The sequence below is a fragment of the Gavia stellata genome, chromosome 8 (assembly GCF_030936135.1).
Source record: "Gavia stellata isolate bGavSte3 chromosome 8, bGavSte3.hap2, whole genome shotgun sequence".
NCBI lineage: Eukaryota > Metazoa > Chordata > Aves > Gaviiformes > Gaviidae > Gavia > Gavia stellata.
In genome coordinates this window covers 38,609,396-38,635,556 of record NC_082601.1, presented here as the reverse complement: position 1 = coordinate 38,635,556, position 26,161 = coordinate 38,609,396, and the positions used below count along the sequence as shown (strand labels likewise).

The following is a 26,161-nucleotide window of genomic DNA, read 5'->3' as shown; positions in this document are numbered from 1 at the left end:
GGAAGTAAAGGTGATCTTCATTTAATGCCACGGATTACATCAGATTTCTTCCCTTTACGCCACAAAAAGCTTTTGACTATCAGTTCTGTACATCAACTTTAACTCTGAAGGTCTGAGTTTCTTCTTGTTCAGTGTCAGGAGTAGCGATGCTGTAGGCTGAAGTACATCCACAGATATTCCCACAGAATTCTTCAGTCCTATGTTAAAGTATTTCTTTGTTAAAAAGAAATAATTTTACTGGTGAACAAAAAAAATTAATAAAGAATACAAAGTGTCTGAGCCTGGTAATTTTTATTAATACTGTTTTGAAGTCCTTTTCATAGCTATGCAATGTTTTAAAAACATGTATGGTTTTCCTTGTGTTTTGGAAGTCTGCCATTGTTTTGGTGCTTTTATATCCAGTAGAGACTTTGCTCCTTACAGATTGAATTCTGTTGAGATTTTAAATCAATCTGCTAAATATTTTACTGGCATCTTGTTTGCTTTGTCCAGACCTTTTGTAATTGACTTGCTATTTCTCTGCTTTAATATCCATCCCTTAATATTTTATTCAGACATGAAATTCTTACCCAACTGCATCACTTAAACATTAACAGGAAAGACATGAGTTGTAATAAAATGGATAATATTTTTTCTGCCTCTTTCTGCATAAATGCTAGTGCCTCAAAACGTAAAGAAAACTTACTGGGTAACCTTTAGCAATTCTTGTCTTAAGCAGTCTTACTTCTGAATGAAAATCCTACAAAATAATTTAAAAGTTTAAAAAAATTGTATGCCATTTCAGATATATTTAATTTCTGTTTAGTGTGCAGCACAGTTTCCTCTAAGAAAGCTATGTTTATTGTCAGAACAGCCTTTAAGGTTTGACATTTAAAACAAAAAAATCGTTGTGAAATGCTATCTGGAGTCAGTCCACAATTCATTGTTTTATAAGGAGTAATTCTTAGTCTTAACAAATTAGCTGCACTTGTTTTGGGGCAGTTCTGAAAGTCTGGGTGTTGGTGGGGTGGGGGCTTCTTGTTGCTATTTTTGAGGGTACCAGGAGATTTTAGCCATTCTGTCTGTAGTTACGATAGTCCTGTAGTTACACTTCCTTTTGTAAAAACACCTTTGTCAAACTGCAGTTAGCAATGAAGAGGATTCTTTTAACAAGAAAAATACTTTGAGTGAACAAAATGTACAATGAGTAGACAGCAGACCTTTTTTTTCCCCTGTTGAAATGCTTGTTGAATGGCCAGTTAGCAGCTCTGGGCTGCAGCTGTTGTAACATCAGCTGTAAAGTGTTCTGGTTTCTTTTGCCTTTTTAAAAACCTATGTTTAAAATACTGAAATCACTAATGTGTTTTGTGTACTACTTATTCAAATGTATAAACAATGTCCTTGGTTTTTTGTGTTGGGTTGGTTTTTTTTGGTACAGTTGAACATAATAATTGTGAAAGAGAAAACATGCCACTCTTGATTATTCACAAGAAGAAACTAAATATGATTATTCCATGAAATATGCAACTGGAGTCCTGAGTAGGAAAACAGTAAAAACCCAGGACTTTTGAGCTGTTGAGTCCGTATAAAAGTCTGACTACCTTTTATTTTGTTTCTTTTTTCCAGAGTGCACAACTGAGTGAAATCATCAGCAGCCTAATTGCTCCACTCAGTCTGTCTCCAGCTTCTTCATCTCTTTCATCCAAGACCTGTAGGCACAGACAGCTGGTCAATGGCATCTCCTTCAGGTACGTGACAGTATGGTTGCATTTTTTTTGAAAATAACTTGGTAAAGTTATGTAGATGGAACTGATAATCATTACAGTAGTAAATCAGGAAAAGAGAGCTGCTTTCTGCAAGCTTCAAGAGAAGTCAAGTCTTGCTTGTAAGGTTGAAAGCAGTAGGGTTTTGTATTGTTCTTAAAGACATCATAGAATTATGCAGTCACTGTAAGTACATTTAAGTACTGGGAAGATTAATATATCTTTGAAGTAGTGAAAGGATACAGTAAATAACACACTACTGATTATTTCAGACTGACATTTTGTCATCATGAGTGCAACTTTATTTCTGGAAAAGCAACAAACTAGACTTCACTAGATTAGTAGAATATGTAAGCAATGTCACCTGTGCCTCAGCATGGGTCAGTGTTAGTTTTTTGTGGCGGCTTCATTGATTTTAAGCACATCAGTCTTCAACAGAAGGCCAAATTTATATTTGCCAGCTACTTTTTCAGGAATTTGAAGATAATATTTTTCCATTTGTGGTCTTTTGTTCAGGATGAATATACCTTCCAGGATGATTGTAGCAGCTTGAAATTAATATTGTAGAAAAGTGTTTCTCAGTACTGCTTCATACTTCTTAGTAATTCCATCTTTTATTCAAAGATTTTAAAATATAGTACAGGCTGTAATCAGTATTAGTCTCAAAACAGCATTAAGGTAATTGACTACAGTCCTGTTTTACAAAAGACCTAGGTATGTATGATATTTCTCCTGAGATATTGGTAATGGAATTTTTGAGCATGGAGGGGTTGCTGTTATTCATAGGTCTTAATTAAGATCAGATCGATGAAGAAAGTGTTCCCTACTACAGCTGGGGGGTTTATGGCAGTGTCTGCAGCAGAACGTAATTCCCTGGCTCCCAGCTCCAAGAAGATCTGGCCACGTCGTCTGCTTCAGCAGCTTTGCTGCAGAGACTGTAGCCTCCCACAAAGAGATTATAATGAGCAGCTTGGATGGGCAGCTTCTTTAACTGCCGTCTGTTCCAAAGCGATTGTGTGGCTGTGCCCTAAATTTAAAGATGAAGGGGTCCTGTCACGTAGCATTCATGCTCCTGATGTATCAGCTGTTTACAAATAATGTAGGGGAAAATCAGAAGATTCCTCCGAGTTTTGGAATAAAAATAGCCCTGAAATAGGAGTTGCTAATAGAGATGGGTATGTGGAAGAAGAAAGTAGTTTAGGCTGTTAGAAGGCTGTGTCTTGAATCTGTGACTTTTTCATGAAACAGATGAGGAAGGGGTCCCGCTTTTAGAAATGTTTTTAAGAGTGTATGAAGTTGACTTCATGATGAGGGACTGTAATGATGTAACTTCGAGACACTTCTCTTCTGATTTATCAGACACTGTCCAAAATCAGTCCTCTTTCCATTTTATGAGCAACACAGTTGTTTGCTCATGGAATACTCTCTCTAAGGCTGTTTTTTTTCTACACATAACCTATAAAAGCCCAAAGAAGAATGGGAAGACTTGGAAGATTTTCTCAGTGCTGTAGCTCTAAACTGGAGTTGGTGAGTTAGGTGTTGGAAGGGAATCTGAGAGACTTGAGACCTTTCTAGATGTCATCTTAAAAATCAGTTAAATAGTTAATTTTATTTTCTCACTTCTTGGGAAGTGTTTTGAAATCTGCATATAAATACTGTTCATTAAAGATGGTAATTAATCATTATATACAGTGGTTATCATGAGAATCCTGCAGGGAAATTCACTGCCTCCTACTTCCTGGGTTTTTTTAAGTGTGTTTCAGTTTTTTGTTTTATTTTGTTGTAGTAGTTTTGTGTGCAATTAATTGAGACAGTTACATGCTACAGTTAACTTCATTTCTTGGCTGCTTCTCTTCTTACTTTTTCTAGAGTTCACTTTGAGTGTATTAAGTACTTGAGAAAGTAGAAATCAAAATCAAATGGAAAGTAAGGTGATTGTTTGTTTTTGAAGAGGAAGAAAAGGGATGATAGCAATTTTTACTTAAGTAAATTCTTGAAATTAGTTGTAGGCTCTTGATGTGAAAGATATAATAGTCCATGTTTAAAGTAGGTCTAAGCGCAAGGTGCTTTGAGGTTGGTAATCATGGGGTTGCAGTACGGTTGGTTACTTGGGCTATACCCAGTGGAAGTAGTGGTGCATGTATGGTTCCTGGTTGATGAAATGTGGGTAACCTTGAATTGCCATTTGTCAAATTACAATTTCATTAGTGGCTTCCTTTTTCTATGTAGCTTTTCTTTGCTCAGTTGAATCTAGATGCCAAGATTAGCCAGATGCATTGAAGGTAAATGTTTATAGAAGCAGTTCCCTAAGCGAGTGATAACCACTTTCTTATCAGGAGAGAGGAATGAGAAAGTTCATTGCTTCAGTACAAATAGTGCCTGTCTGATGGCTTGCTATGCATGTGTGTATCTACGAGTAAGGTCTCTGTTCTTTAGCTAGGCTACAGTGCAAAGAAGGCCAACCTATGAGCTTTGAAAGGAGTGTTTCAGAAAATTCAGGAATTTTACATCTGGTCATGGTTCATCTCCGCTCTTCTGTAGAATCACATTTTGAAAAACACCCAAACTAACATCAAACTAAATGGGTAACTCGAACCTTGACTGGGAAGCCATTTTACACAAGTGGCAGGAAAACCATACTGCTGAGCCCTGGAGCTCCAAGCCACAGAGCTAAGATCTCTGCTTCATCTGAAAATGGAGCTGTGCATTACTGTAAGGCATAGGAGGGTAAATAGAGCAACTGGCAGAGACTGAAGAGAGATTATCAAAGACCAGGGCAGCCCACCAGAACAAAGGCAAGAATCACAGAAGCTGAAGAGCCAGACTGAGGAGCTTTTTGTTCTAATTTACCTGTCCAAGTTGTCTTTCATGTAAGAAGGAGGTATGTGGAAGTCCAGAAGTTGGGCTCGGCACCATCTGACTTCGAGGAAGATAATTACAGAGAAAATGTTTTTGAGAATTCAGAGAAAGTATTTTAAGAAAACTTTTGCATGGACTTTAAACATTGTATTTCTTTCTCGAGCCTTAAAAATTCGGTGTTAGCATTAAGAATTTCATGCTTCAGTATTTTGGGCCTTTTTCTTGGCACTTAACTAATATGTTCCTCTAAATACATTGTACCGTCCCTCTTTTAATTAGCACATTTTTTTCTTTGAGTCTGTGTTGCTTATTGGAATTGTTCTGATGTATCAGAAGGACAGCTTAAATTCGTGCCCATAAAGCCTTATTACCACACCAGCACAGCATGGGATGGTGTTTAATCACACCTTCATAGCAAGCACTTCTATTTAATAAAGTGTACTGTTGGAAGAATACTACATGTCAAAAAAGATACATAAATGGCCTTGTGATAAATTCATTTTCATGTTTTATTGTGTGTTATAACTTTGCTAATAAGGCTGTGACTTTCCAGATAAAGTTCATAAGAGAAAATAATCGTTGTGTGGACAGATGACCTGTTATGAACCAAGGCCAAAATATCTTGCATACTTGCACTTCTCAGGCAATTTAGAGTCAAGGTCTTCAGTAAAAATAAAGGCACGCTTGAGTGCTTTTTTGAGCAAACCTTCCGCTTTGCAGACAGACGTTGCTACAGCAACAAAATAAGATCAGGATACCTGTAAAGGTGAAGTGCATTCTTCCCATTGAGTCATTTCTACCTGAATGGAGGGTGTTTTGAATTCTTACCTTGTAGTGTCCCCTGTTCTGGTGAGCAGACAGGCTATAGATTGGTGAGAGTGATCCAAGGTTGTTTTTATATATATATATGTGTGTGTGTGTGTGTATGTATGTATGTATAGGTTTTTCTACCGCTCTTGGCCCCGTGTTGTCACATAACTTTTGTGATTGCATACTGTATTACTAAGGACATGAGTACAGCAAGTATGCATGTGGGTAAGGTTGTGGAGGGATGATGCTGTAACAGCAGGGGATTTTTAAGGGATAGACTTGGGGAAATGCAGGTAAGATTGAGATTTAATGTTAAAACGAAGCTTTCCATGTGTCCATGTAGACCCTGTGACATTGTGGCTGGAGCTGAGCTTGCATTGTTCCAAATCATCTGGGTCTAACCAGCTTCTAGGTCTTAAAGACAGACAAACAGGCTAGGCTTTCCCTCCTCCCCAAGAGCTTCCCCCAGGCTGGGCTTGGGCTCTGTTGGAGAGCTCTACTGGCACATCCCTGGAAGTGAAGTTTAATGGCCTTGTGTTGGTTAAACTAGGTGTGCAGAGTTCCTAATTTTGATACAAATGCTTCACAGCGAGTTGCAACTGCTACGCTGAATGGACACTGGTTTGTAAAGCTTTACTTAAGTTTCAGTTCTTGAGCAAAACTAGAAAATCTCAGAAGTATTAGGGCAGGACTCCAGGTCTCCTTTGTGTTAGCATGACTGCTGTCTTGAACAGAATGCAAGTTTGTAGGGAAATATTAATTGTAACTTAAAACTCCTAAGCATTAGAAGCGTTAGAGAGTTCTTGAATTTGGAAAAACCAAAAACCGTTATATGCTTGAGGGCTTAACTTCATTTTGACATTTGTTTCTGTGAGCAGAAAAGTGAACAAGAATGATAAACTTCCTTTTGTGCCCTAACATAGAATTAATCAAAAAGCAAACAAAGCACATACATGGTTTCCTGAAACAGTCTTCTGAAACATTTTAGTGCTTATAAAATTCTCTAGATAGCTAATGCTAGTTGGTGTATGAAACCTTGGCCTGTGCATGTGGAGCATATTTAACTTCTTGTATTTCCTTCCTCCCTCCCTTAATCATGAAATTGCAGAGCTTCAGACAACCGAGAGGTATCCTCTTCAAGCAGCTGGTTGCTTGATCATCAGCACATCAAGAAAAGAAGAAGAGACAGGACAAGACTAAGATCTCTCTCCGTGGCTAATGTGAGCACATCTGCCCGAACAAGGCCACTTCATAGTTTCCAGAAGAGGAAACTCTACAGAATGCACAGTGCCTGTTACTGGAATCAGCAGGTAGGCCATCGCCTCTTTCTTCAGGAGGCAAAACCAAAGAGTCCAGCTGCTAGAGTCTGCATGTGTCTTGTCTGGTATGTCAGAAGAATAGTGCATGCTGTGCTGGTTGTTTGTTACGTTCAGGGAGCATATAGTATATGTGGCAGGAGTACTAGCTGTGTCAGCAGGAGCTCAGAGTTAATGAGTTGAACATAAAAATTAAAGATTGCTCAGAATCCTGCTTATCAAATCAGTTTGTTGTATGGCTATCTTTAAAGCCTTTGTACAGTCTAAGAGACAACTCGAGAGCTTCCTTGGGAGGCTTGACTGATGAGGAAACATGCTACAGTGTAAATCAGCTGCCTGCTTGTTTTCAGAATATTTGTTTTAGCTACAAGAAAGTTTACACAGCTGGTGGCACATTATTTTCTCGGAAATTAAATTGCAATATCTTGATCTTGTTTCCGTTTTTGCTGTTCCTGATTAGTTATATTGCCTTTTTCATGACACTTTATGAGTGCTTTAAAACTCTTAAAATTTTCCACATTAAAAAGGAATTAATATTTTAAAATGGGGGGAAAAAACATTGTCTGTTGTGCAGGGCAAGGCATATGCTATTAATATCAGATGTGAACAGATATTGCTGGTAAGAATATATAATGAGTTTAGCTGTGGTGCTTAAAGCAACAGTCTAATTTGGTAGCAGAGATGGTATGAGCTCATTCTTTAGAGCAGTGTTAATCCCAAGCGGTTTTAATTTCTTGATTTTACTTTGCCTTTTGAAAGTATGTTATATTGAGAGAAATCTCCCATGTCTCCTTGGCTAACTGTCTAGGATTTACTAAGTGTACCAGTGGTCTGGGGAGAAATTTCCCCTGCAAGGTTGTTGTGTGTGAGTGTGCTGATTCAGCATCCTCTGCAAAATTGCAGAAGTGTCTTAGTTTTAGCAAGGTATTTTATTGAAAAACTGTCCAGTTTCTTACTAGCTTGGCTTCCCAGCTTCCTGGCAGTGGGTCTTAAAGACTTGGCAGCCTGCCTGGAGGGTTGATGGTGGGGATTGGGCTGGAGGGTTACAGTTTGCGAGCTCTACCTCCTAGACACTTAGGCTTTTCATCTTCCTTGCATTAACTGAGGAGACTTGCTGACTTGGACTTCCTTGTTTCCCATTCAATCCAATCTGTGTCCTGACAAAGAGGTTGGAGACCTTGTTCCCTGTCTGATGACTCCAGTACAAGTGCTTCTTGCAGCTGCGGGGGCTGCTCCCCAGCAAGAGACTCCAGGACTTTCCCTTCCTTCTGCTTAAACACGAGGGATTTCCACTCCAGCTGCAACTTCTAAATAACAGGCTCTTCTAGAAGCCTGCACCTTGCAGGCTCAAGTATCTCATATTTCTACAAGCACTGCCTGTGTCTCTGTCTTTTGAAAACTGAGCCAGAGTTAGTGCAGTTTACCTTTTTATCTCCGACCAGCCATAGAGCTGAGCTGCTTTGCATGCTCAATACTTTACCTTGACTTGTAGACTAAAAAGATAAATTTGTAGTTTACCTTTGATTGTAGACTGCAATCAAAAAGTGCATTTTTAAGTTACTAGTTAAGGCTTCAGTTATTGGAGCTCGTGCAACTGTGTGTCTGCTCTGTGCTCTTGACATTTCTAGTGCTGGGTTACCATATACTAACCCAACTCCAGTGTCTCTGTACTGAAAGTGCAGAGATGTCGCAAAGACAGTGTGGTAGAAACCCCTGTAGGGAATGCTGTTTATGCTTACCGCAGCTCTTGGCTCAAGAACCTGTGTTTAGACCCTGCTTTCTAATGTTCTCTCCATGGGGAAGTTAACCAAGAGGCCATGTGGAGAACTGCGTGCGTCATGTGCCTACAGATAGACTCTGCTTGTGTTCCTGGAGAAAATAAGAGGTGGTGGCAGCAATCAAGCTGTCAGCTTCAGACTTCATGTAAGTGCCAAACTCAATTAAAGTTTTAAAAATTAAGGTAAAGCAGTGAACAAAGCCTCTTAGATAGTGTTGGTTAAAACCAGAGTATCAGGGATCCTGCTGGGGAAGTAAGTGATAAAATTGAACTGGACGTTTCCAGCACATTCTGAAAATCAAACCTAAATGGGTATCGAGTCTCTGAATTAAAAGCCATCATCAGTGTATTGTTTCATTGAAGAAATCTTATTCTAACAGGCCCTGTCACTTTCTTAGTCCTGTGCTTGCTACACTTGGTTACCCAGCTGTTGATAAGATTGCTCAACTTGTAATGGAAGAACACTGGCTCTCAGCCCAGGCTAACTGCTAGATTAGGCAGATGTCTAAGGGTAAGGATGCAAAATGGGGAGTGGCCTCTGGGATTGATACCTAGTTTTCTTTGAAAATGCATTTATATTCCCAATAGTAATCCAGCAAATTTCCTCTGGCCTTTCATAGAAAAAGGAGTTACTTCTTAGAGCATGGTTTCTTCAAGTTTTACATATTTATATAGCCCCTGATACCATGGTCTGTGAGGACCCCCATTTCTTTAAGGTCACTGGCCTGAGAGCAAGCTGGAGCTAGGGAAGACTTGCTGCCACCTCCCTGCAGCAGATGTGGAGTTAACAGAGACCAGCTTGCCAAAGTCTGAGGAGAAGATTGAATCTTCTGAAAATTGCAGCTCCTGCGCCAGCTTCCTGACGGTGCCTGTTTCAAACAGGCGGCGAGCGAGCGCCTGGCAGTGCTGATGGGCGATGCTGCTCTGCAGAGTAATCTGAGCAGACGATGACTAAAGAATTCTGACCAGAGAATCACAGCAAAATGCAGACTTCCCGTGTGAGGAGATTAAGAAATGCTGGAATAACTTTGAGGAATTTGGTTTTTTTTGGATGACTGGTTGTACCCTTTGTGCATGGAATGGCATTCAGAGTGTTGTCCTTCACATCTCTTTAGATTCTTTTGGGAAGCTCTTTCCCCCCTCCTCCCCAACATCCATGTTAGGAAAAGCAAAGTATGAAACTGTGAACTGCCATCGCATCTGTCAGTTCATAAGGTCACTGGGAAGACAGCCACATTTTTTTCTCTTATCTACTGCCATGCCACATACATTTACAATGCTGTCAAAAGTTTGAGTATTCAGTGACCTAGTAGCATCTCAGTGCCTGTTGAGAGATGCCCTGTATTGTCCTCTGCTTTGCTGTATTTCTTTTCTAAAGAGGACTGCACCTTCCCCTTCTCTGGTATTTAAATAATGCTTACACAGAGTAGTGTCTAAAAGAAAACATAGAACTCGATGAAACTCTAGAAGACCTGCCAGATCTACAAGATAGTTAGACTGCAGTGGGGATAAATAAAACAGGATGCAGGGTGTTTGGTTTATCTGTCACTGTCCAGTATCCTCAGGAACTTGAAACATCCTTTGGGGCCAAATCCGCTTGTCCCCTAATTCAGAATGACTAAGTACCACAGATGATCTGTGAGTCATCTTTTGGCTGTGGAATCTGTTTTGTATCTTTCTTCTTTCATTATCTAAATAGCTTGGTAAGAGCTTAGGCCATTTCTTGATTGTGAATCAGTGCACAAGGCACTCAGAATAATCCTCATGTATAATAAACCCTGGGATTGCAGTCTGTGCTTCAGTCTAGAGGACGTGATTGTAGTGGTGCATTTCTTCAGTGTGATTTTTGAATGAATATTAAAACTTACATGCAGGATAGCATGAAAGAATAAACTGCAGGCATGGTCTAGTAGGGGGACATGTGCTTGCAGGCAGGGGTTGGAAGTTTGAGAGTGCTTCGTTCAAAACGCTGGATCTGCTGCTCATTTGTGTTGTTACAGGTAGCAAGTCAAACAATTTCTGGGTTATTGTCTCCTGCTATAAAATGCATGTAATGTAGTTTTAACCCTAAGAAAGAAGGCAAAGAGTATCAAAAGATTAAAACCAAGAAGGTCTGTAAGTAGTAGATCAGTGCCAGGACTTTGACATGAGCTCCAATTGAATAATTTCCCAGTGATTGTTGCATCTATAACTGCTTCTTCCCCCCTGCCCTGATTCCAAAGTCTAATGCCTGGGTGCTACTGCAAATGCTTTTCCTACAGTGAGGACCTATAGTATCTCCATCTCTGGCTATTTTTTGCCTAAACTTGAAGGAACTGAATTATGGGTGAGATACTGAAAGGTCTATTAAGTTTGTTTAAAAGCAGACAAGTGTTGTTACTAGTCAGATACTCTCAGAAAGGTCTTTGCTTAGCTGACATATCCTGATGTTTTCTTTTCTAGTATTTTATCTGTGTGGCTTGTTGCATGGTTTTTTTAGTAACAAGGAATTTGTTTTGACAGTATATTTGGTTAGTTTCTCATTTAACAACCTAACTAATGACTTTAGTTTCACTTCTTTTTGTCAAGTCATGCTTCGACAAGAGATGTCATTGAGGCAAGGTAGTGTTTTAATCTATTAAAACTCTATACAGTTATTAATAAAGATAAGAGGCAACAGAGGAGTGAGATCTTGAGTACTATAAATTTTGGTCCTGTCCATGTCTTTGCAGGGTTGTAGAGCACAGTGGGTTTCTTTTAATCTGAAAATTCTCATTGTATTTGTATCTCCACCTGCTGGAGGAAGAGGTGGTTGTGTGGACTGAGGCACATGGAGAACACTAGAATTCAAATTTGCAAAGGTGCCAACACCCTGGAAGTTGGGAATTGATGTGTAAAAACTTACATTTTAGATACCACAAGCAAACAATTGGTATAATGTTTCTAGCTCTTGTAGTTGAGTATTGCCACATTTTTTCTCTTCAGACTCAAACGGGAGTTAAGTGAGAGCAGAAGAATATCTGCTTTCATTTAGTGGTTTTGGGAAAAAAAAAAGGAAGAAAAAAAAAAAAAGGCGAGTGCTTCTCCAGAAGGCTCCAAAACAGACACGAACAAAGTATTTAAATTCTAGGGTTTGGGTTTCTTATTTTAATCTGGTTCTCATGCCACTGCTATGATTTTTGTGCCCTGCTGCTTTCCCAGTGCATGCTTAGGGCCCATGATACGTTTTGTAGATGTCGCTTGATAAATACATATGGGTCTTTCACTAAGCCTTGTTAATTTTCAGTTTTTAGGGAAGAGTGTGAGTGTGTATGTGTATATATACACACTTTTATAATCTGTATTATACCCAGCATGCAGAGACTTTATCTTACTTGCTAAATGTCTGCTATCTGCAGGTGGTCTGTAGCTAGCAGGAAAGGAGAATAAGGGACAGGGAGAAGGGTGTGTATGCAGACAAGGTGCTTAATCCGAATATTGCATATAATGTAGAAGTTTTCTGCCAGGTGATATGTTTGTCTGAGGATGAATATTTTAACACCTGCTTCCTAGAATACAATCCCATTTCCTCTACCATATTGTGGTTTATTTGCATTTAAGGAGATACAGGTGAATTCTTTGTGACTGTTACGAATTACTGCTTTCTCTAGCTCCCTCGATCTGTAGATTTAAAGAAACAGCACTGTCTACAGCAGTAACTATCAAGCATATTATTCAGTAGCCAGCTAGAAGTTTTGCCTTTCACACAGGGAAGTAGTCATTTCCCCTTAGTTGCACTGAAAAGATTCTACTGGTTGTCATCCCCCTCCTTGGTATCCCTAGATATTGGCTCTGCCACCTGCTTCTGCATAGCTTCCTGGCATCGCTGACTTCTGAAAAGCCATGAATACAGGGAATGTTGTTGTGTTGCCAAGTCTCCTGCAAACTGGTTTCAAGAAGAGGATGCATCCTGCTTCAATGAAAATGGTGTAGTACCTCTGTGGGTATGTCAGTCTTCTGATCTGGGAAGGAGAATCCCTTGATTATGGTTTACTAAGTTTGTAAGTCAAAATAATAGTTAATAAAATTACTATTGTAACACTGGAAGTTTAAAAAAAAAGGTCGTCTTTTAGTTAAAAATCAGGAAAACCTGAATGGGAAAAAAAGAAGTATTCCTCTGCATTCAGCTATTCTGAGTGTGTGACAACACTGTTGTCTATTGGGGAGGAAGGAAGGGAGAACACCTTTAGCTTTGTGATACGGTAGTACTGCCAGTGGAACTAAATCCATCCTTCGTGAGGTTTATGGTAAGCCAGTCAGCCTGCGAATTCTTTTTTCCCAGAATGAAAAACCTGAAGTGTGCTTTTCACAGTCCTGCACTGTTAGCTTATTACGACATTTCTGTACTGTTTTACTGATCACATCTACTCTTAATGTCTACATGGCATTTTTGAAAAGATATCCCTGTGGATTAACATGTCTTTCCTTCTTTTGGTTTAACTGGTCAAAGATTAAGCACTAACCTTGATTTTTTTCAATTGATTTTCTAGTTGAACAAAAGGTCTTTGTTTTAGGATGCTGAGGACAGCATACGTTTCCCACAGAGCAGGTGAAAGTCCATCTCCCATTGGCTTATAACAGGATTAAAGAAACTAAACTCCATGTATACTTACGAGAGGTGGGTGGTCTCCGAGAACGGTAGACGCTACCACTCCTTCTATGATACTGGCCAAAAATCTGAATTTGAGACAAGCCGGATGCTGAGTAAGTTGTTGTTAGTTTTTTATGAAAGTCTCAGTTCTGTTCCTGGAAAAACTGGTCTCTGCCACAGGATCTGCCACTTTATCCTTACAGACAGCTTCAGAGGGGCCAGAGGCAGACTGGTTCATTTACATCCCAGGGTACCTCGCTTCGCTGTATCTGACCTGCATATAGATTGCAGGCTAGTGCATGAGAAAGGTCTGTGCATTTGACGTCTGTAGAAACTTCACCTAGAAGGGACGGTCTGTCATGTAGTATGTATCGTCAGCACCATGCATTATGCACCTTCCCATGTAGGGATGTCTTAGATGCTTTGCCCACCTTCTCCCCCACTACCTGTGGTTAAGAGAGAAGGTGTTTGGGGCTTTCAGGTTAACTTTTCGGTATCCATGTATGTTTCCTAAAAGCACTCTGCAGTGAAGTCCTGCTTAGGGAACTCCTGATGTTTAGCTTGAGAAATAAGACGTTTCATTGAACTGTATGTTGTGCCAGAGGGGCGTAGCTGTGCTCAGAGCAGATCGTTGTGTGCAGAAGAGGGAGGCCATGGAGAAGTGGGCTGGTCTTTAAGGCAGATGCTGAAGCATGGAAGCAAGCAGGTCGTCTGTTGGTTTGAGCTGTACATAGCGCTTCTGGAGGATTAAAAGTTAGCAGCGTGTTTGGTGTTCAGAGAGGAGGCATCGGCCACCCACATGGTGGTTCTCTTGGATCCCATAATTAAATCTCTGCAATTTAGTTGGCTACTCATTTACTGAAGAACAGTTTTAATACTGAGGGGGATAGCTCTTCTTTGATATTGCTGGAAAGTTCTGAGAGTGTGTGTGTAGGGAGAATAAATGCTTTTTCCTTGCCTTTTTTGGCTTATAAGAGTAATCAGAAGCAGACGTGACAGGTATTCAGCAGAGTGTATTTGAGCTAACTTAATTAACTTACTGGATTCATACCCATTGGTGTAATTGAACTGTGGCTCTCTGTACTGCTACACTTAGGCATGTTTCCAAAAATGGTAGGCGTTTTAGTGATCAGTAAATAGCTGAAACCATGAAACAAGTATTCACTTCAGAATTTTTAACTGGGAGCACAAAGCATTTTTCTTTTCAATTACAGCATGCTTCATAGACTCAAACGTTTTTCTTTGCAGAAGGATGGTTGGCCAGTACTGTTCAGCCTTCTGACCCTTCTAGAACAGAGGCATGAGCCAGTCGTGCTTTGTCTAATGCATCAATTTATCACAAGCAAGTGGAAGAATTGTTTTGAATATAAAAATAAATTGCTCACTAGATTTTCTGTGACCCAGTAAAAATGGAACTAAGAAAAAAAAATTTCCAAGAAGATTAAAATTCATAATACTCTAGAAAATTAGATTCTGTTGGTGACATCATTTCTTGTGAAGTTTAAAACAGAGCTGCTATTTTAGTTGAAGATTTAAAGCTTGCACACTTCTGATTTCCTCTTAAATACAGTGTATTTTCTTTTCCTTAATAGAATCAATTTAATGTAATGTTATTCTTCATATCTGCTTAAGCTCAGGAAGCATGAGGTTTTGTATTTCAGTAATGAAGAAAAATGTTTCAGGAGATGTACAAGGTATAGTATAGCGGGGGAAAACTGATAAAAGTTTAATAATCTCTCTTGCTTTCTGAAGGGTTGGCATTGTGGTCAGGCTTGCTGTAGAGGCCTCTCTTCTAAAAGCTGTATGCCTTGGTTTTCATGAAACCACTTGTCATTGCTGTGGCTGAATGGCTATATTTGTGGGATTGTGTTCAGATGAGTTTTGGTGGATTTTTTTTGCTGTTGTTGAGTTACAAAATCAATGATTAACTGCTGGAAAAGCCAGTTGGGTTGTAGACGCTGTTCTATACTGAATTGAAAGGGGGGAGAGTTTAGTTTTCCAATAAACAGTTCTTCAGTTTTGTTTCAATAAGGTTGAAGCACTTTCTTTGAGTGAGCAACATGCTTTCATTCCAGAATGAAGGGCTTCAGAAATTTTTTCATCAAGAGTTGATTAAATCGACATTCCTGACAAACATCTTGATTACGCTAATTCAGCATTTTCCAGTGGAGAACTATTCCATCAGAAATTTAAACCAGATCTGGTAGCTAGGAACACAGACATTGCCACATTTTTTTGCTTTTTTTCTAGTAGCTTCATGAACATTTAAATAAAATTACTCTTGTTTCTATATAAGTCCTTATTTTCCTTTGAATTACGAACTGACTTAATGAAAGATTTAATCATTTAGATGTTGATGCCAGAGCACTCAAGGAAATAACGCACAAATTCAGGCATAAGGTTTTGTAACTCCTGCCACAGACAAGATGAAGAAAAGAATTTGGCATTTACCAATGCTGGCAATTGGATTTAAATACTGTTTCAAAATAGATTGAGATTGTGGAGGTTATTTGACCGTGTATGCATGGTTTTGAGCAGGCTTAGCTTTAAGCTGTATTCTAAATGTGCTTGGGAGTAAAGTGAATTAAAGCGAGAAAAAGCAAGTCGGGACTAAAGGACTGGATGTCCGTATGTGTTGGTCCTATCAATATATTTTCTAGGTAGTTTTTCTGATCAGTGTTTGGGGATTTCTTTTTAAAGAATGAGAGATTTATCATTTACTGTAATGTGGATTCATTTCTGTAAAAAAAAAAAAAAAAAAATGCAAGCAGAAGGGGTGTAGTCACAGCTTAAATAGTGGAGATTCAGTAAACTAGTTCATTTCTAAAAAACAAATATCAAGAGGAAATGTGCTTTTGTGCATTTTTGAAAAGCAAGCCCTTATTGCATCAAAGGTAGAGCAACTACCTAAAAGCTCTTTAAGCTTTGGTTTAATGGTCCATATAACAGGAAACATTACATTCTCTTTAGCATTTATCCCTCTAGTGTTTCCGAACACTGGTCCCAGTTCTGCCAGCACTTCATGGATGTTTAAAGTTTAACAGATGAGGAGTCCTATATATCTGTCACAGGAGAATAACAGAACATCGATGTGAAGGAGTCCTGGGCTAGAAAAGAATTATTTCCAAATTAAGTTGAAAGTACCTCTGCATACACCTGTGTATGTAGATCAAGGTAGATTTAGGACCGTTAATGTTTTCCTGTGGAAAAAAAAAAATGAAATACAACAACCCCCCCTACTACTACCACAGGGTTTCCTCTGCTCCAGCATCATAACATGCTTACTTGATTTTAATAGTTCCTGCACTACAATACTAGCGTAGGGAATTTGTCGACTGAGAAGAAGGGAAGAGATGGAAAGGGGAACTTTTTAATGGGGTATTTTCTGCCTTTGTGTGGGTTGCAAATACTGATGCCACCTGACGGAAGGACTGATCTCAGTAAGTGGAAGGGGATTTTATGTGGTGGACATAATCACTGCATCATTAGCAGATGAATGGCACTGCTAGAATACAGCCTGGAATATTTCAGACAGGAGGAAACAGCAGAAAGAGATTTCTTGGATTCAGAACGTAGAAGTACTAAAAATACAAGTAATGTTCGTTTGATCATCTTGCCTCTGATGCAACTGCTAGATGTTTTCCTTTCATTCCATAAAAAGTCATAAGAAAATCAAGAAGACCACTTTTATATTCATTCTTACAGGGTTTTTTATGTTTAAATCCTTTTCCAGGAGATTATAAATGTGGCAGTTTGCACAGCATTAGGCTGAGAACCTCAAATTACCCCAGTGTCCCCCTTTCCGCCCTTCCCCTTTAGAGGATTCTGCAGCATTTGGCAGAGTATCAAAAACCAATGGAAGCCCTTAAAAATGTCAGTAGCTTTGGGGCTACTAGTGCTAGTATACAGTAAGGCTGAAAGTGGCATAAACAGCACTATTTCCCTGCAGTGTTTTTGCACAGACTACTTTTGACTGCTGCCCTGTAGTATCACATTCAATTCTTTCCTTCTGTCTTTCAGAGCTCATTATATTGCCTGCACTCTGCTGCATATTCCTGCCCATTTTCACCCTGCCTTTTGCCTTAGTGTCCTGCTACCTCACGCCTACCAGTTCTGTGAAATCCATCGTTTTACCTTCCGTACATTAACAGGCCATGCAAATAAGCAGCTAAATTAATCTTTCTTTGCAGCTCTCCTCTTTCTAGTAATTCCTCTTATTACCTATTAATCAATCCTCAATGCATCCCTCTCCATATTTATTGCTGTGTATCTTCTTTTGTTTGTGTCGTTTATCTGATATTTAAATTATAACAAGGTAAGGACTTTGCCTTCTTGCTTTGTGTATGTACACGGTGTGCTCAAAATGTTTAATATTGTGTCTTGCATTAAAATGTATGAGCTCAAACTGTATAGAGATATCAATACTAAAAATCTTACTAAGATTAAGGGGATAAACGGAGAGGACCCCTCTATTTAGTCTGGTGTTAAGTTTTGTTTGTGCATCTATATGATGCCTATGGAATGGAATATTAAGGGGTGTTTGTTTGTCATAGGATATATCAAAATAATGATTGGAAACAGTTACATTTTCTCTGGAAACTTTCGCAGCTGTTTCCTGGTCCTAGTTGAAGGGGTTTTGCGTATTCTTTGTATTGTGCACTATAGTCCATGATAAGTGGAGGTAAGTCATATTTAGATTATCTGAAGATTGTAGGAATATTTTTCCCATTCCCATCTTGAAGAGTGTCACTCACTGATGGTTGTTTTTTTCTTTCCCTTCTGGTCTAATTTGAAGGAATTGAGTAAAGGAGAAGTTAACCTTTGTTTCTGTGTATCCTTGCAGACTTTGCCATCTAGAGATGCCTCCTTTCCATATAAAACTCAGTTACCATGTATGGTGCCAGCCTCCGCTTTGAGCAGTAGTGAGCACAGCGCAGAATCTAAAATACTAGATTATGTGCAAGAGCTGGACTCTTCCTTCCATTCGGTTTTATCATTCCCTTCAGGTAGGTAACGCCATGACTCTAACAGGGGGTGGTTGTGCTTGTGAGAGCTGTAGACTTTATGTACTAACTTTTCTTTTGAGTGATTTTTAGAACTTCTCTTGCAGAAAACCTCACACTGGCAAAATATATGAGTTTAGTCTGAATAAAAATCTTAACTTCATCCTGACATTTGAAAAACACACCTTCTAGACTGCCCATACCAGTAATGTGATTACAACTAAGAAAGACTGGTCAGGGAAAAGGTGGTTTGTTTTGGTGTTGCATGGTGTGTCTAATTGAGTCAGTGTTAGTCCTTTAGATGGTGCTTTTGCCAGCACACTACCATACCTTGGTTGTGTTGTTTTCATAAGCAACTTTCAGTTCAGGCCCTTTGGACCAGGTCCAAAAAGCTTTATTTAGGTTTTCCAATTGTTTTTGTGACAGTCAGCCTTTTTGGTGATCTTTGAAGTTTATGGTTTCTGTCAGCTGATTCTCTAATCTTTTTGAACAGTAATGCAGATGATGTTTGTGACTCAGCCCTGAAACTAGTGCAGGTGCAACTTGACAGCACTTGGGGCTTAAAAATAGCATATTAAATGTTATCAGCAGAAAGGATTCATACTATTGGAATTCTGGGGGGAAGGGGTGCTATATTTTAGGAAAAACCCATTTCCAGGTAGTTGCTGACCAGTATATGAACTCTGTTCTGGGCCGCTTCTTTGGCACAAAATGACCCTGAACGTGAGGCTGGGACTTCCATGGAACTCTTTGAGTCTTTAATCAAACCCACTGTCCTCCCAGAATAACAGTGTAGACACTGCAGCCTGGTATTAGGAAGTCAGGGATTAAAGGAAGTCTTGGATTTGGAGACCTTGTCACTGGCCAGTAGAGAAGACCCAAGCATGGACATGGAATCCTGAGGTCTCAAGTCTTGCAGCTTTACAAGGGTTTACATCCCATGGGGTGAAGAGATTATTTTGAGGAACAGATAGGGGAAACAGAACACTCTCTCCAAGAGTGCAACAGCAGACATCTCAGTCAGCAGGACTCTGTTGTGGAGAGAACACCACCTCTTAAATCTTTCTTCTTTACACACACTCTCCATCACTTACCCTGTGACTCTGGCTGCCCAGCTGGACAGAAGCCAGGGAGTTAGACAGTAGTTCCCAAATCCCTGCAGAGAGCTGTCCCCACACACTTCCTGGGTGACTGCCAGCTTCTCTCACTAATCAGATTGCTTTCTTGCTTCTGCTTCTATGGAAGGCTTACCGCACCAGAGTGTATATGTTTTGGGGTTTTTTTTAAGTGTTTCTTTAGAAGTCTGTTCAAGGATAGTCATATAAGGCTATGCCCCTTGCGTTCATTCTTACCTTACTCCTACAGGAGACTAGGAAGTTCAACAAGAATATTGACATTTTCTTTTCTTGAAAAAAGATTAATCATCATGAAAAAAACTGAAAGGCTTTGAATTGCATTGTGGCTACTGTTGGTCGCTTTGCCAGGACGGAGGAAGAAAAATGTTATTTTAGCTTCATTCTGATACCAAGAACATCTTTCTTTTGAGGAATATTTATTCTCTTTTCAAGGAGCCTTAGCCTTGCTAATAATAGTTGAGACAGGAAAAAAGTGCTAGACCTACTATCTCCTGCTCAGATGCAGTCCTTGTTTTTGAGGGAGGCTAGATTCATGCTGTAGTCAGTGCTTTGTGTACTTCACTGTCTCTACCTCCTCATGAAGACCCCTAGTCTATTTGTCATTTTCTTTCATATGAAAGAATTCTTGTGAATAAATGCATGCTAAAAATTTTCCAACTTGGTCAGGTAGCTTGATTCAGTTTCATGTTTTCTTTACAGCTTTCTTAGTTATCCCTTTCCAGAGGGATAACTTCTCTTAAAATACTGCTTGTGGTGTGCCTACATATTTTATCACTCTCTTCTGAATAAAAAAAGTTTGTCAGCAGAGTAAAAGAAAAGGGTTTTGTTTTCATTTCCTCTGTGTATTAAAAAATATTGGTATTTGTTCCATTTTGAAACTCTGGGAGTTTGATTTTTCAGTGTGTGAGGACGGATTCAAATTCAAGATTCAGATGTTGTTCTCTGTTGTACCTGTTTTTTACTTTCAAAGGAGAATCATAATTTGCAAGCAACCTAGTAAATATAGTGTAGTGGGACTGGCTCACTAGTGTACTCACTTCTGGAAGCATAGTTGTCCTTATGGTCCAAGTCTTGCCTTCAGAGTTTCCATATTACGAAGGGTCTTGACCAAAAACGTGTCAGTGGTTGCAGCATCCCTTGAGCATAAAAGCGCCTCTTTAAACTTGCACCCCAATAACTGGAAAATTCTAGTTTGCGTCTAAGTTTGGGTTTCTGGTATTTCTGCATCTAGCTTGAGGCTAAACTGGAACAAACACTCTTGCCCTTTTCATTAAGATACAGGAGCATATAATAAAAAATCTTCAGAATACCCAGATTGTTTCCCAGGAAAACAAAAAGGAGAAATGTTTTGTTTATTTCTTTACTTAAATGTTCTGACTAATAAATCTTTAAGACCTACTTTATGTTTTGCTCAGAAGAAGAATAGGAAACACAGCAAAAACCTTGGGGGGAAAAACCTTTTACAGGTCACATTTAGTCTTGTGACAAAATGCCTAGTTAGATCCGTATCAAATTGAAGTAAATTGTTCTTTTTAGTTAGCAAAATATGTTGAAAGTTTCTGTCCAGGCAAGTCCTGAAGGCCCATGAGACTAAGGTTGTATGCATATAAAAGTAGCTTAATGCCCACCCTTTGGCCTTGCCCTCGATCCTCTTCTCATTCTGAACATAATAGTTGTCAAGCCTGCTTCTTACATTGACGTATTTTTTTCTACTTAATTTCTCTTCTTTCTTGTAATTTTGTTCCCAGAAAGGCTTTTCAGACAGAGACCTATTTTTCTTAAGCCTTCCTGCCTTACAACAGTGGGTAAATTCCTTACCACTTGAGATGTTTTGCAGACTAATTCTTGGTTAGAACTCCCTCAGGAAATTAATTACATCGCACTGCTGTAGCCTTTGCCAGAGAGAGAAAGAAGGAATGTACCTTGAAGTTACCTCTAGGCTCCCAGCAGTAACAATTTACAAAAGCATTAATTACCTGTACCCAAAAGGGTGAAACGAAGGCTTTTCAGGTTACAGGAAAAGTGCACTGTGTGCTCTTCACTGCACTGGGTATTGTGCAGGAGTTAGTCAAGAGGGGAAGACCGCAGTCTTACTCTCATTTCATACCCTCCAGAGCTTGTTTTTGTGAAGAACAATTTTGGAGTAATTGCAGGTACTGTTTATTTCAGAGTAAGACAATCTTGCTCTTTCCTTGACTTGGAAGACCACAGAAAGTGTTGTTTGTCTACAAAGTGTCTGTGCCTGCACTGGGATTTGTTCAGGAGTATTGCTTAGGCTTGAGTCCTACCTCGATCTGAGTTGTCTTGTCAGCCTTAGAAGCTCTTAGGGCTGGAGAGCTTGGAACCACTTAAGTGTACTGCCTTGGTCAGCATGTATGACAGTGTAGCTTCACAGCTACACTAAAAATGGATTTGTTTTACTATGGCGTAACTCTCACTTCTCGTTAATAGATAGGTACCTTGAGATCTTACCTCCAAGCGATTACTGGAGATTATCTTGTGTACGACTTAGATAACTAATAGAAGAGACTACAGGTCTTTGCCTGTAGTGAAGGATTAGATAGCATTCATACAATAACTGTCTTGCTGAGAATTACCTTGCCTCAAATTTTCTTATTTACTCATGCAAAAATCACTTCTTTGAAATCTCTGGCTGGGCTTTTTTGGGATATTGTCATCAAGTATTCCTTTGGCTCTCACCAGTTTCAGGACATATTTTTTTATATGGTCTTCAGCTTGCCTCTATGAAGACACTGCTGCTATGTAGACAAGCGATCGGTCCTCGCAGGAGTTACTCAGCTCTGCCATTCCTCATGAGTTGAAGGACTCAAGGCCCTTCTATAATCTATTGCTCATAGATTGTATTACATAGTGTTGTGTAATTGATTCCTAGACCTTTAATGATGAGGCATAATTTATTGGTTCATAGGTTGCCATCTTTCTGAAATAAACTCCATTCCCTTTGGATTTCTTTTTTTTTAATTAGATATTCCTCTTCACATATACTTTGACACATTATTAAGGAAGGATGACATCAAAGGAGAACCTGTTGATACCTCATCTTTGGGAGTGGACTTTAAAATATCTCCAGACAATGGTATGTAAACCAAAATATTTTAACATTTGCAAGACTGTTTTTCATTCATTTGCCAGTACTTTTTGTCCTGAAGAGGTTCAATTTATAAATTTGCCACAAAGGACGTTATCAGAGAAGGTAACCGGCTAAGGCTTTAGGTGGAAGAGGAATCTCTTCCCAGACTGCAGTGTCAGGTTCTCCTTTGTTACACTGAAGTAACCCCATCAGAGCCGTAGGAGGGCACTAATAACAGTGGGGGGGGTTTGCACCATGGGCTGTCTGCAGACACCGGTGCCTGACTGCAGTAGTTTACTGTTTGGATTCCTATCAGAAGTCTGGGGTTTTTTCCACTATAAATAGTTCAGCAGTTGAGATTGCCTGTAAATTGCACCAGTGGAAAGTAAGTTTTCAACTTGATACATGCTTTTTCTGTTGTAGACTATAATCAACATAACATGTCTGTCAAACAATGGAGCAGTGGCTGTTTATCTAACTCCAAATCTCAGTCAGTGTCAGGAACATCTGACCAGCTGTCGGAAGGAAGAAAGAAAAGACATCTAAGTGAGACAGCAGTAGGTAAGAGAAAAATGGTATTGTTTAAGACAGCACTACTTCTTGAAAAATACGTACTGTATAAATTAGTTTGTTATCACTAGGCTTTGAGAATTAATTTTAAGTTGTCTTCAGGAATGAAGAGATGGACTTATGACACCATGAAAATAATGTGCTATTTTAAAGCACAGTCATCTTTCTCTTTCTTCTTGAGTATATATTGCAAAATGAGACAAGCTTCTGTATTTTATTTTTGGAAGACTCTTAAGGGAATCTGTTCAGCAGTCCAGCTGTGCTTTTCTAATACTGGGTGTCATTATTTTTAATATGAAGGGGGGTTTTTATAGTAGTCAGTGAAACAGACTTAATTGCAAAGTTATCTGTCAAATCATGTGCGTAACCAAACATTTACTATTCCTGGCATCTTTGGTCAGCTATGTTTCATTTGTTGTGTACTGTCATTTGTGGTTCTGGTTTCTTTCCAGACTGTTAAGAGGACTTGTGGGTAGCCAGTGCTTACAATTAGTGTTTTCACCCTTGTTATCTTTATATTTTAAGCCATTGAATCCCTACTTCAGCACTTGGTAAGTTAATAGAAAGTGCCCTGAAAGTTCTGTAGAATAATGTGATAATTTAGGGACAAAAAAATCAGCATACCATTGTAAAGATAAATAGCATCTTACCTTTCCAGGCTATTAGAATGCAAAACCTAACAGATTCTGTTACAGATTCATTTATGTGAACTTTTGGAAAACTTCTCGCAAGACAGTTGAAGAAAATAAATCACCGAGTAAGACGACAAACTATATTAGTTTAAAATTTCCCCTAAGAAAGAATTAAAAGATAGAAATGATCAGTTAGCATTGTGGAAAAATACACTTCTGTTGCATATCTAGGTAAAACTGCTAGTGTCATCTTGCAACAGAGGTGGAGGTATGGGAATTACTGCAGAGATGATTTAACAAAAAATTATCATCTATTTTTAAAACAAAACAAACCAACCAACCAAACAAAAAAAACCCAAAACCAAACCACAAGCCCAAACCAAAAAACCCTATTGATTAGAAGGTTACAGGAGAGAGTAAAAAGTGGTTTTGAACAGACTGAAAACTGTCTCTGATTTAGATGGAGGTTTTTTTCTCTGCATCATTCCCCTTGTGCATTACAGTCCTCCCCTTTGCTGTACAGCCTTCTCTTACATGCCTGTCTCTGGGGGGGGGCGTGCTGTGCCCTGTCCCCTCTTGCCATCAGTGATCCTTTTTTCCATGCCACCCGCTCCCCTAACTAGTCACTGGTCCCCGAAAGGCAGATGCTGACACAGTGTTTCTTGCTACCACGTTGTTTCCCTAAGCGTACAGTCATGCACACTGAGATCAACAATTGGCGTTACTTGGGAGCACTAGTAAAGGAGGAAACTTCTTGCTATAAACCTTTTGAAGTTAGAATAGTCTTCTGACAATAGTATTTAGTTCTTTGAGTTAATGGAAGAAAAAAAGCAATCTTTTATCATGAAGATCATAGTTTCCCAATGCCAGAAAACTGCTATGTGGTGTATTCATGAGTAGCGGCAGAAGTTCTAGCTTATTAGTGCTACGGGTGTAGTACTACATATTTATTCCTAATTTGGGCTCTGTCTAGGAGAAATTATCCATGGGGAAGGTCAGCCTGATGAACAAGGCCAAAAACAAAAGCTGTGTGCCAGGGAGTTGCAGAGCTGCCTGTGAGATGAGAGTTCATGTCCTTGACCCAGCCTGTGCAATACAGTCTTTAGAATCAGTCTTACCTCTTTTTCCATGTTGGCATACACTGATTCTTTTTATTAGTTGGTATATTAAATCTGAGTTCTCTTTTCTTACTGGAGATTAAGGTAGAAGGAAAGCAGAACACAGGTGGTTAAATTCTGAATCTCCCTAAATGTTGCTTACGCTGTGACTGAATAAGACTAAACAAGAATTACGATTTATCTGGAGCAGTGGACCACATGGAGATCTAGAAACTAATTTTATTTGTTACCCTTGCTGCATGTTTTGTTTTATCATTTATCGAGGGAGAAACCATCAGTCAGTGAGGGCTGAGTGAACTGGTACATTAGTGAGATGCAGCCCAGCTAGGGAAGCCCTGTTAGGGAACACTGTGGAGCATTCCTCCAAGTCTGATTGCATTTGCTGTGTGTGTAGTCTACAGCAGCTTCTGAAAAAAGAAGCAGATTTGCCTATACGAAGCTGGTTCCATGAGAAGAAATCCTTCATAGGAGAGGGATGAGTTTTGTGGAACAACAATGACAGGATGAGTAACAAATGTTTATTTAGATGGCTTTTTTTAGCATTCGTTAAATTGTAAGTGGTTAGCTGTGGGCTTCTAGAAATTACTTTACTATTACTGTATGGAAAAATATCTTTAGTCTAATAGACAACAGCCAGTATGCATTTTTTATTTTTATTTTTTGTGACAGGCGAACGTAATGCTAGGTTTGAGACATTCTCCTTTCAACATGCAGAACCAGAATCCCATAGCAGTTTTGCTGCCATGACCAATGTCAATGCGATGTCTAGGCCCACTCACAGCACTTCATCACAGGTAAACCAAAAATGTATCGCTCTCTTAACTGAAATATCAACAGAGAATTGTGCAAATTAATAATGCAAAACCACATGCCTTTTACATCTAATTTAGTGTTAAATTACAGTACAGAGCATTTTTACAGTGAATTAAGTGGATTGCATTAAGTAATTTATTCCAGATTGTGTATGTGGTGTTCCTAAAACAGATAGTTGCTTGTAAAAGAATTCTGCGGATCATATAACTGGAGTGTAAGTTTAGTTTATTGGCATTGGGCCTTTCAATTTTTTAATTTTTTTTTTCCAAATTTCATTAAATATACTGTGATTTATGTTCCCAATTTTACACAAGGGCTCTTACGACCCTTTTTTCTTGGTGCAGCTCCATAAAATGGCCTCACGGTGCAAATATAGTCATAGAATTTGTTAACTCTTAGCTTCACTATTTAAAACCTTTTGTGCAGAACTACAGGCAAAGTCTCTGGTATATAAATTTATGAGGAGCATCACAGCTGTAGTTCAGTGAAGTCCCTGCAGAAACACAATTTGTTTTATTGGAATTCATTGAGAATTTCATAATAATATTTAGATTTCAGTCCCACAGTTCTACTAAGCCTAGTGGTATACTGGTGCTCTGTAAGTCATCGTGTTTCAATCTGGTGATGACTCCTGGAGAGCCGAGTTGAAATCTGCATCCCACACACAGTTTTGACAATGCACACT

General features: G+C 39.1%; 1 protein-coding gene across 2 annotated transcripts in view; it reads left to right on the top strand.

Moving 5' to 3' along the window:
- The window catches only part of KANSL1L (KAT8 regulatory NSL complex subunit 1 like), a 59,609-nt gene that overhangs the window by 21,980 nt on the left and 11,468 nt on the right, over positions 1–26,161 (top strand). For both annotated transcript variants that reach the window (XM_059820390.1, XM_059820389.1), the window contains 6 exons: positions 1,606–1,727; positions 6,520–6,721; positions 17,957–18,119; positions 22,239–22,349; positions 22,767–22,904; positions 25,333–25,457. In XM_059820390.1, the coding sequence (XP_059676373.1) occupies positions 1,606–1,727; positions 6,520–6,721; positions 17,957–18,119; positions 22,239–22,349; positions 22,767–22,904; positions 25,333–25,457 (861 nt within the window). The remainder of the gene's footprint in view (positions 1–1,605; positions 1,728–6,519; positions 6,722–17,956; positions 18,120–22,238; positions 22,350–22,766; positions 22,905–25,332; positions 25,458–26,161) is intronic.